The sequence below is a fragment of the Benincasa hispida genome, chromosome 2 (assembly GCF_009727055.1).
Source record: "Benincasa hispida cultivar B227 chromosome 2, ASM972705v1, whole genome shotgun sequence".
In the NCBI taxonomy this organism is placed as follows: Eukaryota; Viridiplantae; Streptophyta; class Magnoliopsida; order Cucurbitales; family Cucurbitaceae; genus Benincasa; species Benincasa hispida.
Window position 1 is genome coordinate 55,817,356 of NC_052350.1, and position 11,477 is coordinate 55,828,832.

At 35.7% G+C, this 11,477-nt stretch overlaps 2 protein-coding genes across 5 annotated transcripts; one reads left to right on the top strand and one right to left on the bottom strand.

Moving 5' to 3' along the window:
- Window positions 1–2,804: 2,804 nt before the first annotated feature.
- On the bottom strand, window positions 2,805–5,434 carry LOC120071418 (transport and Golgi organization 2 homolog). Its single transcript, XM_039023694.1, has 5 exons — window positions 5,248–5,434; window positions 4,969–5,152; window positions 3,853–4,062; window positions 3,403–3,594; window positions 2,805–3,320 (listed from the first exon to the last, which is right to left on the bottom strand). The coding sequence occupies exons 1-5, from the start codon at window positions 5,328–5,330 to the stop codon at window positions 3,189–3,191; spliced, it is 801 nt and encodes a 266-aa protein (XP_038879622.1). The 5' UTR covers window positions 5,331–5,434; the 3' UTR covers window positions 2,805–3,188.
- An 82-nt stretch (window positions 5,435–5,516) lies between these two features.
- Window positions 5,517–7,952, top strand: LOC120071420. 4 transcript variants are annotated; one of them, XM_039023695.1, is made up of 4 exons: window positions 5,630–5,909; window positions 7,175–7,384; window positions 7,461–7,541; window positions 7,621–7,952. In XM_039023695.1, exons 2-4 carry the CDS (start codon window positions 7,271–7,273, stop codon window positions 7,741–7,743), a joined length of 318 nt encoding a protein of 105 aa, XP_038879623.1. In that variant the 5' UTR covers window positions 5,630–5,909; window positions 7,175–7,270; the 3' UTR covers window positions 7,744–7,952. The 4 variants fall into 4 exon arrangements, 1 of the variants encoding a protein (XP_038879623.1); XR_005480247.1 differs by having other exon boundaries at window positions 5,621–7,384; window positions 7,454–7,541; XR_005480246.1 differs by having other exon boundaries at window positions 5,517–7,384; window positions 7,454–7,952.
- Window positions 7,953–11,477: the final 3,525 nt, after the last annotated feature.

The window sequence follows — 11,477 nt, forward strand, 5'->3', positions numbered from 1 at the left end:
CACGATCGTTTAGTGCGCTCGCTTACCATGTAATGAATATCCCATACACAATGATTGTTTACCCTCATCATTTACACGATCGAGTAGCCAACACAAATCGATTGAGTAAACATTTTACTCGTTCGTTTAGCATCAGCCATACGATCGTTTAGTAAATGCTACACGGTCGAGTTAGAACTTTTCTACTTGATCGTTTAGCCAAATCTAAACGATCATTTAGCCTGGGCTACACGATTTGACCAACTCTTGGTCTTCTTCTTCCTCGAAGTAAACTGCATCTCCATGCCTTAAAGCTTCATCACGAGCAACTCTTACAGACTCAAAGTCTTTGAATTATAGACTCGATAGCAAGTTAATATGCCCAAAAACATAAGGGCTCTTACAATTAACCTTGAAATGTAAAAGAAACAATAACCAGAGGAAATCATCTCAGAAACTCTATTAATCCACATCCACAAAAACATTTAACACTTAAACATAATGTAGACATGCTTAAAACCCACAAATAATGTAAATGCAATTCAATACATCAATGGATTTGGAATATCAGAACAACCTGACTCTAATACCAATTGAAGAAACTTTTATTCAAGAGAACCAATGAGTGGAAGCAAGATCTTTCCACTTCATTCTGAAAGAATAAAACATTTACAAACATACAAACACAGTTATGCATCTTAGAGAAAATTATAGCATGCTTTCTTAACTTAAATACAAAGGGAATCGAGAGACATACCTTTGAAGAACTCTTTTTCACGTATGCCCTCGATCTACACTGTTCAGGCGTCCCAACAAAGTCTAAACGATCACGAACTCAACGAACACCCAGTGTAATCACAAACTATTTAATCCTCGAACGACAACCCTCGACACTACCACTCGGTTNATCACGAACTCAACGAACACCCAGTGTAATCACAAACTATTTAATCCTCGAACGACAACCCTCGACACTACCACTCGGTTACCTTGGTATTCTTGGAGTGAGAATCCAAGATGTGTGGGTTCTGTGTGAATTTAGTAGAGGGAAGGAGGATGTATACGATCGAGTAAGTGGGAGAAAGGTTTAGTCTATTGTATAGACAATGGGTACTCAATCATCTAGTAACGAGGAGTAATCGTCTAGCAAACTCTCGCTCTCGTCTAGTAAACTCTCGCTCTCATTTAGTAAACTCTCTCTCGATCATTTAGCAAACTCTCGCTCGATCGTTTAGTCTCTCGAAAGGGCTGTCGTATAGCTTTCTTTCACTCGATCGGTTGTAATACGATAATAATGCGATCAACCTCAAAAAATGAAAACTCTTTTCATTTTATTCTTCAGTTATTAAAACTGAAAATAACCTCCCACTTGCACGGTTAATGGAGAAAAGAAATAACCAACTAAAATAGTTATCTCATAGTTATAATAACTAACTTATCATATTATATTTTTAACCTATAATTTTAATATCACGTCATATGTAATATCTAAACCATAGTTCTTTTATCCTTTATTTAATATAAATTATATTTATATAAATAAATTTCTCCAATTAATGTATTTAATACATCAAATCAATTATATCACATATAACTGAACCAATTTAATCATATCATATATAATCAGATTGCCTCTTGTTAATTTGAAAACTTTAAACTAACCCAAAAACTGATTCTCAACTTGAATCCATTGAGCTACCAAGGGGACCTTATGGACCTATAGCTTGAAGCTCCGATGATATGTGAATAACTGACTAAACTCTTTAACCACGATATCCACCATCCGTTAATTAGCGGATACTCTATTAAAGACCGACAACTGTACTCTTCTCACTATAGATATATTTTTGTGTCCATTGGATATAACCAATCAACAATAGGATAACCCTTCATAGATCGCTCGTAAGTACAGTTGGACTAATTTACCGTTTTGCCCCTATAGTTACATCTAACTCCTTAAGTACCACTGATACCTCTAATGAACAATACATCATCGTCCTACTATGAGTAAACACTTCTCCATGAGAAAGTGTGTGGCGTCACATCGTTCAAACTCCGGAATCAGCCCTTAAGGGAGCAATCTATCAACTTACCCCTGCTTCGAGAAAGGAGTGAATTCCCTCTCGTATAGCTAAATGTAAACAAGATCTATTTCTTAGGTCGGTGTCAACCCACGGCGTATATAAAGAAGACCCACGATTCGACCTCTAACTTTAGAATGGATATTTCCGGGTGTTCTTTTTATGTGAATTATGTGAGATATATTAAATTTTGACAATACAAGCAAGAGACCCCTCCCTCTAATTTTTTTTCTTTATTTAAAATTTTCATTTTTAGGACTTATATTGCATTTTAATGTGTCTCACGATTCGAAAGAATTAGGGGAGGGTTGTTTCATTTTTGTATCGAGAATGAAGAGGTTATCAAAATACATTTTTGTTTTTTTTGTTTTTTTTACCGAAACAAGAAAGAAATATTGATTATCAAATACGTTACTACTTTTCGTTCCAAAAAATAACAAAAATTATTGAAAAAGGACATGAAAATGTTGCCAAATGGGCCCTTCATCAAGTTTTTTTTTTTTTCTTTTTCTTTTTTCTTTTCTTCTTCTTCTTCTTTTTTTTTTTTTTTTTAAAAAAAAGAAAGAAGATATCACACGTTTAAAGAGACAGACGCTACAGGAGTGGATAAAAGTAACCAAAAAAAGTAAACGAAATACATAAGAGAAAATTAATTAATCGGGAACAATAAAACTCTCCCAGCAACGACTAATGTTCTTAATGGAAACCTTTTAAATCTTTTGGTAAGAGAACACAATGAGGAAGTATTTAAAGGAGCTGATTCAAAAATAGCAATACACGAGTTTCCGCTGAGAAATATGTTGATTTCTTTCCATCCATAACCTAGAAAGAATACTTTGAGTGCATTCGTCCAAAGAAAATAAGCCTTTAAGTTCAAACAAGGACCACATAGAAGCTGCAGAACATTATCACCCATTTTATACATGAACCAATGATTATCACAGATGGAAAATAATTAGAGCCAGCACCATCGGAATAAGAAAGAGCCCTTGATCAATCCTAATTTTCTATCTTTTATAGATTTATTCTTCAACCCTTCTTCCATACAATATCCTTTCTCCTTTCGATTCCTTATAACAAGAAGAAAGAAGCTTAACATTATTAAACCCAACTATCCTTGACCAGGATTTAGACGTTCTCAATCTGGAAAGTAAAATGGTTGTCAATCCATGCATCGTTCTCCAGATGCCTCTCAAAGAAGGAAGCTTCCCCACTGTTCTTCACGGACAAAACAGATATGCTTCTAGTTCCAAAACGGCCCTATTCAACAATGGACCAAACCCATTTCAGATTCTCCATGCATATCTCTGAAAAAGCTAACAAAATGACCCTTTTGTTTTACCAGCTCGGTGTCTGTATCAACAAATATGGAACTATATTGATATTCCGTTCGAGGAGAATAGATCCCGGGTAGCAAGCTCACGTCGTCTTTAACTGTGTTGGTCATTATCTTTTCAACCATCTCTTCTGCTGAAAGTTCCCCATCGCCATTTTTGTTTATAAGCTCTCTGAAACTCTGGTCCAGTCGCTGTGCCTAAACAATTGGGAAAATCTTTTATTGAGCCTCCAAACTGAAGCTACAAAACCCAAGCTTTAGCCAACCATTTATTTATATTTTCCTCACTTTCTTTACAGTTTGAATTTGAATATAAAAACAAGGTTCCAAGATGATACCGTGTTAAATTACTGCCAAAGAAAATTGAGATCTTCTCTGTTCAATCGCCGCTAAATGCACAACTAAAAAAGTTACATAGAAACTATACCAAAGAAAATTGAGATATTTCTTTCGTACCTTGGGCCATGGAGAGTCGAGTTGTGCATTTGTGAGGATATGAATGCCGGGGGAAACCTCAGTGACAAGGCTGTCGCTGTCATTTGTTTGTCTATTGGTGATATAAGACATGGTTTTGGAGGAAATGTCAGCAATTATTAAGTTAAAACCGTTGTACAGGTGTGCTCCCTTTGCAACTTCTTTGGCGAAGTCAAGTGGACTCTTCTGGCTCTGCTAAGACAAAAACGCATGATAATCATCATTCTACGACTCCAAATGCAAATTATCTTGTTAATTTTGTAAACGCTAACTTATTGTTAGCATTTCACTGAAAAAACTGCATTGAAATTATCCACTTCTCTTGTAAGAGTAAGTATGTCATTCTATGTCCTTATTCCCAACAAGAATGACCCATATTTTGCAGTCTTTGATGAGAGAGACAAGGGCAAATTGCCAAGCATGCTCTATCTTCAATCTACGTCAATCATTAGCTTTTCCTTTAAACTTTTCCTATTCACTAGCACACAGAACACACAAAACTAACATGTTCATCTTCAATCTTCGCCCACCTTTATGAATTCAATTAGCTTTACCTATGCACTAGGTACACAGAAGAAACGAAACGAGCATGCTCTATCTTCAAACTTCGTTCAACCGTTAAGCATACAATCAGATTTTTCCTATTTCACTAGTACACAACACAAACAAAATTAGAATGTTCTATCTTCAGTCTCCACCCCTTATTTGTAATTTCAATTACCTTTCCTTTACACTTTTTTTGTTCACTATAACATAGAACAAACAAAACTAGCATGTTGTAGCTTCAATCATCTTTGTCTATTCACCAGTACACGACACACTAAAACAAAACGAATAGCTCTTTTCTTATTGGTAACGTTGGTTTGCAATCTTTCGTAAGGTATACTTACAGCTGTACTTTCCTGCGCATAATTTTCCTAATGCATGTGTTTTCAAAGCGACTAAAACAGGTTAATCATACCCTTCGACGGATTCAAATTCCAGTTTGGTGCCTCTTTTAACTCTCACGTTTCAAATCTTGATATAGCAACATTGCACTACTTTGATATATTTCTTAGTTTTATGAAACTAGTGATACGATAACCAAATCCATCTTACTTTCAAGAAACGAACGGGGAGCTCTCCCCTGCTCTTAGCCTGAGGAAGCGACTGAACTTCCCTGAAATTTGTGATGAATGCAACTCTGCCATTTCTGGAGCAAGCCAGCCACGTCCCGCCGGCCAACCCATCTCTTCCGCCCAAAATTTCGCCACATTCCCACCATTCCAGCGGCTTCGTCGGCCTAAACATGTAAACCCAAATCAATTTCAAAAAATTTAAAACTATCGATCAATCCCCCAAGGAAATTAAGGAAAACGCCACTAAAATTGGACTGACCTACTGCGATATTCGTCACGGTTTAGCAGAAGGACTAACGAATATAGCGGGTGAGCTTGCCATAGAAACGCTGCTATGCACATGACGAATTCGACTCGACAAACTGGAGGCAGAGATTCGACCGACGACCCTACGGCCTACGCGAGCTGGTCCTTCATTTCACAGAAAATACTCCAACCGTAATCGCCCTGCCTTGAGCTCTTGCCGCCTGCCGGCATTCATGTGGGCTCGTGGTTCAGGCCCAATGGGAAATGGGTAGAAATGGGCATTTCTGAAAATGGGCCCAATTTTTAACTTTCTACATAGAAGCCTTAAATATAGTCCAATATTACACTTATCTACTTCAATATTTTTTTGAAAAGGCTTAGTGGTCTTCATATTTTCAAAAAAATTGGTGGCCGTTTACATTGTAATCCTCCTGCCAATTAAAAAAGAAATGAAAAAAATACAAAAAAGAAAAAACCCTTTTAAAAGATTTCAACAATTTATACAAGAAAATAAACTACCCTTCTGCAATCGGAAGCCGTATTGTTCATTGAAGGAAGAAAAAAAATATCCTTTTAAAATATCCTTCTGCATCTCAACGTCGCACGAACTATTTCGTCGTACCTTCTTCATTCTTTTGTTCCTTCCTCTGCAATCGATGCACAGTCTACTAAGAGGTAAATCTTGTTCATTATTGACCGAACACTCTACAATCGACGCACCTCTGAGTAAATCTTGATCGCTTTGAAGTTCTATTAGTTAGGGTTTGTATGTACATTGTTAGACTAACCACTATTTCTTCTTCATTTTCTGCTTGGGTCAAAATGCATATGGGGTTAATGATCTATAAACTAGAAATTTTCGAATATGACTTAAACTGAGAACGTCGATTTATTCGTTGAATTATTCCTTCATATGGGTGAAAATACATTGCATAAAGTAGTACATTTGATATATAATGGGCAAAAATACTCAGCGTACTGTAAATGAGCGAAAATACTTTGCATAAAGTAATACATTTGATATATAATTTATATAGTACATTTCGCATGTGTCGTAGGTTGTAACTAGCCGTTTTCTTCATAACGAGGTGTTCAAAGTGTGTTTATGCTGCAGGTTGTAAATTTTTTGCTTACTAATGTGTTGGCCCTAAATTGCATTTTTTGATAAACTAATATGAGATGAAAATACTGGCGTTTATATGTATTTAAGCACCGGTTTATACATACTGATTATTAGGCATGTTTTCAAAACACTTACTGTTTTATGTGGAAATGTATATAGTGAAGTTTGGTATATACATAAAAGCGTTGCTTTATATATCATGTTTATTAAGCATGTTTTCAAAATCTTTACTGCTTTCATAAATGTGGTTCTAATGAATATATGTATGAGGTATTCAAAGTGTGTTTATGTTGTAGGTTGCAAATTTTTTTTGCTTATTGTTTGAGATTTACAAAAGGTGTATTTGACATAGGTTGCATTTCCTGATAAATTGATGTGATATGTACTGTTTTTTTTAGTGTAAATTTATATACTGAAGTAAGGCATATATTGTCGATGTGTATCTGATTTATTTGTCAATAGATCCTACATAATTTCAGTGATGTAATTGTTTTAACATAATAATTTCATAATACGAGAAATATGGATTAATATTATATAATTCAGTTAATCTAATATCAAGTTTAAAAAGTTTGATATCGTCAATTCGTTTGCGCCTTTTCCTCCTTTCCTATTTTTTTCTAGAATAATGGTATGTGTCAAATTACCGGTGAAACGAGAGGAAATAAGATGAAGTGATTGCCTTCTAGGGTCTACCAGTGGGCTAGGATACAAAACAAAAAGTGAAAAGAATGATGTCAACCTAACCACATGTGTTATAATCATGTGTACATTTCATAATTCTAAATTTACTCATCTTATTCAATTACTTATATAGGATGAAGACCAAACTCCAGCAGTTAAATAAGTGAAAATAGAGTGAAATGTTGGAGTTCCTACATCATTAGAATTTTATGATCATTTATTAAGAGACATGGCAACTAAATTCCTTCCCTTAAGAGTAGTACAACCAGGAGAAGAAATTGTAGACAATGAGGAAGAGGATACCTTTGGAACACAAATAGTTCCATATGGATACACTTTTCAGGTATAATACACAGTCTCCAACATATGCTTATTTAACTTGTAATAACGAATCACCTAATAGTAAAAATAGAATGTAGATGCACAACCCAAATACTCGTGAGATTGAGGAACAAAATTCGGACAATGAAGATTTCATTGTTCAGGAAATCGTTGATGAGGTATGGATTTATAACATATACAATATATATTGGATCTAATATCATGTTTTGTGAAGATTTCGTATACTCGATTGTTCAGACAAGTGTTATACTCAGTGCGCTGCACGATCAAGTGACCTTCATGCTTCATCGCATAGTCAAAGGCACTCGACCCATCCTACACGATCATGGCTACTCGACCAACGTTACTCGACGATCATAAGGAAAAACTACATGATTAGGGAGCGAGGCTTCGCCCGGGCGGTTCAAGACCCGGTTCGCTTGTTTGAACCGGTTAACTCGATGGTTTATGTAATAGATAAATCTAAATTTTTGGTTTTTGAGGCAAATCGTCCTAGTTCATTAATTTTGATGAATGTACATGAGATGTATGTTTAAATTATGTCATATAGTATACCATATAGTTTTAAATTCCACCATAGATTATGCATTTATTCGGGCATCATCTTTATATTATAAAAGTTATAATATAGTAGTTTGCATGATTAATTTACTTTAAAGCGTGCTCATGCATCATATAATATAAGAGTTATAATATATGCATGCATTAAGCATATTCATCCATCATCTTTATATTATAAGTGTTATAGTATAAGGGTGTATGAAAGCATGTATGCTTAGTTCATTACACTTATATATTTGATGTCCTAAATCTTGTAGGGTCATGTAGTTTGTAAACATGTGTATGGACAAACATTTGTGATGTAATAATATGAGATATTTTCTTCACTATTGTCTATAAGGTATGAGATATTTTAGTTGCTTTGACCACAAACCAATAAACTAAGATCCTTGGTTATCGTTGCAACTTAAGCATGTATGTGGAGACATATAAGTGGATCATGCCTTAAGTGATAACCTAAATAGTCTGTAGTATATGGATAAAGGAGGGAAACCTTATCCTGGTGATACTACTGATACGACCTACTTTGTAGATGTTACAAGATTTGTAAAGTGCTACAGATGGTCTAATCCTGATCATTCCTGTGGAGACATACGAGCGGGGTATCCTATACAAAGGAGTTTGTATAAGACTAAACCACGAAATGTTTAGTCTCATTATAAAATGCCGTTAATGACAGAGACTTTCATTTCACTAGGATGACCATAGGTAACATGACTTTAATCCTGAGTGGGTTGGGAACTCTTGCCTATGAGGGCGGTCCTTTGATTTGCATAGATGTGAGTGGCCAATCACCGACTCAAACCTACCACTTTAGGGATTTGTCTAATTGGGGAGCTAAGAACTCAGCTACATAGGACGAAATTCACTCATTCTCCAAAGGAGAGATGAGTAGATAGATTGCTCACTTAAGGACAAATTTTGGGACTTAAACAATGTGGCGTCACACCTTCTCATGGCCCGAGAAGTGTTCACTTATAGTAGGATTATGATGTATTGTTCATTAGAGGAATCAGTGGTACTTAATGAGTTAGATGTAACTACAAGGACCAAACGGTAAATTGGCCCAGTTGTACTTACGAGCGATTTGTGAAGGGTCATCGTAATGTTGATTGGTTATATCCAATGGACACAGAAATATATCTGTAGTGTCAAGATTATAGCTGTTGGTCTTTAGTGGAGTGTCCGGTAGTTAACAGATAGTGAATATTGTGATTAAAGAGTTTAGCTAGTTATTCACGTACCGTTGGAGCCACAAGCTCGTCCATAAGGTCCCCTTGGTAGCTCAATGAATTTAAGTTGAGAATCAGTTTTTGGGTTAGTTAGAATGTTCAAATTAACAAGAGAAAATTTGATTATATATGATATAATTAAATTGGTTTAATTATATATGATATAATTGATTTGATGTATTAGATACATTGATTGGAGGAATTAATATAAATATAATTTATATTAAATAAAGGAGAAAAGAACTATGGTTTAAATATTACATATGATGGCGATATTAAAACTATAGGTTATAAATATAATATGATAAACTAGTTATTATATTTATTTATATAAAAAAAAAACAATTATTAGATAATTGTTGGTTGGTTGTTTCTCTCATTTAAACGATTGTTGAGTGGGAAGTTTCTTTCAGTTTTAATAACTGAAGAATAAAAGTGAAAATGGTTTTCATTTTGGATAATCGGATAAGCGCATCTCATAACGATCGAGAGAAATAGAAAAGCTATACGATAGCCCTTCGAGAGAGTGAACGACCAGCTAGTTGTTTGCTAGACGGTCAAGTATCCAACTCTATACGATAGAGTTTTCTCATTCTCCCACTTGATCGTTTAACTCGATCGTATACACATCCTCCTTCCCTCTACCAAATTCACACAGAGTCCACACCTCCTAGATTCTCACATCGAGAATACCAAAGTAACCGAGTGGCAGTGTCCAGTGTTTCTGTTCGAGGGTCGAGGATCGAGTCTTACTCGATTGGATTCGAGGATCTGACAGTTCGTGGAATTGCACTGGTTGTTCGTTGCGTTTGTGCTCATGATCGAGTTTGCTAGGACGCGTGACTGGTGTAGATCGAGGGAATACTTGAAGAAGAGTTCTTCAAAGATATGTCACTCGATTCCCTTTGTTTTTAATTGAAAGCATGCTGTAATTTACTCGATAATGCATAACTGTGGTTGAATGTTTGTAAATGCTTTATTCTTTCTCAATGGGTTTGGAACAATCTTGCTTCCACTCAATGGTTCACTTGAATAAGAGTTTGTTTAATTGGTATCAGAGTCAGGTTGTTCTGATATTCAAAATTTCATTGATGTATTGAATTGTATGTACATTCTTGGTAGGTTTTAAGCATGTCTACATTATGTTTAAATATTAAATGTTTTTGTAGATGTGAATTAATGGAGTTTCTTGGATGATTGCCTCTGTTTATTGCTTTCTGTTACATTTCAAAGTTAATTTGTAAGGGCCTCTGTGTTTTTGGCCATATTAACTTGCTATCGAGTCTGTATTAAAAGTGTTTGAGTCTGTAAGAGTCGCTCGTGATGAAGCTTCAAGGCATGGAGATGTAGTTTACTTCGAGGAAGAAGAAGACCAAAGGTTGGTCAGATCGTGTAGCACAGGCTAAATGATCGTTTAGATTTGGCTAAATGATCGAGTAGAAAAGTTCTAACTCAATCGTGTAGCATTTACTAAATGATCGTTTGGCTGATGCTAAACGAATGAGTAAAGTGTTTACTTGATTGGTTTGCGTTGGCTACTCGATTGTGTAAACGATGGGGGTAAACGATCGCTGAGTATGGGATACTCGTTGCATGGAAGGCGCGTACACTAAACGATTAAGTTGGCTAGCATGCTTCATCACATAGTCACTGGCTACTTGATCACTCGGTAAGTGTTAATCGATGTCTGCTCCTCGATCATCTAGACGATCATGCTTCATCGCATAGTTATCGTCTACTTGATTGTTTAGGCATGTGGTATACACGGTGCACTATATGATCGAGTGACCTTTATGCTTCATCGCATAGTCGAAGGTACTCGACCATTGCTACACGATCGTGGCTACTCGACCAACGTTACTCGACAATAAAAAAGAAAAGCTACATGATCAGGGAGCGAGGCTTTGCCTAGGCGGTTTAAGACCCGATTCGTCTATTTGAATCGGTTAACTCGATGGTTTATGTAATAGATAGATTTTATTTTCGGTTTTTTAGGCTAATCATCCTGGTCCATTAATTTTTGATGAATGCACATGAGATGTATGTTTAAATTATATGTCATATAGCTGCATCACTAGTGAACATATTAGGTGGCAAGGGTGACAAATCTCACGGAGTTAATGGATTAAAGCCATACACAACCTCAAAAAGTGAGCAATGATTCCAAAGTTCGTCCACAAAGGTACAAAACTCCTTTCTAGGGTTCATAAATGCCTTTTCAACAAAACTTCGTCCAAATTTTGACTTCGAGAACATTTCGACAAGTAGAAACCCAAAGTTCGTCGCTTTCAAACTCTTTCT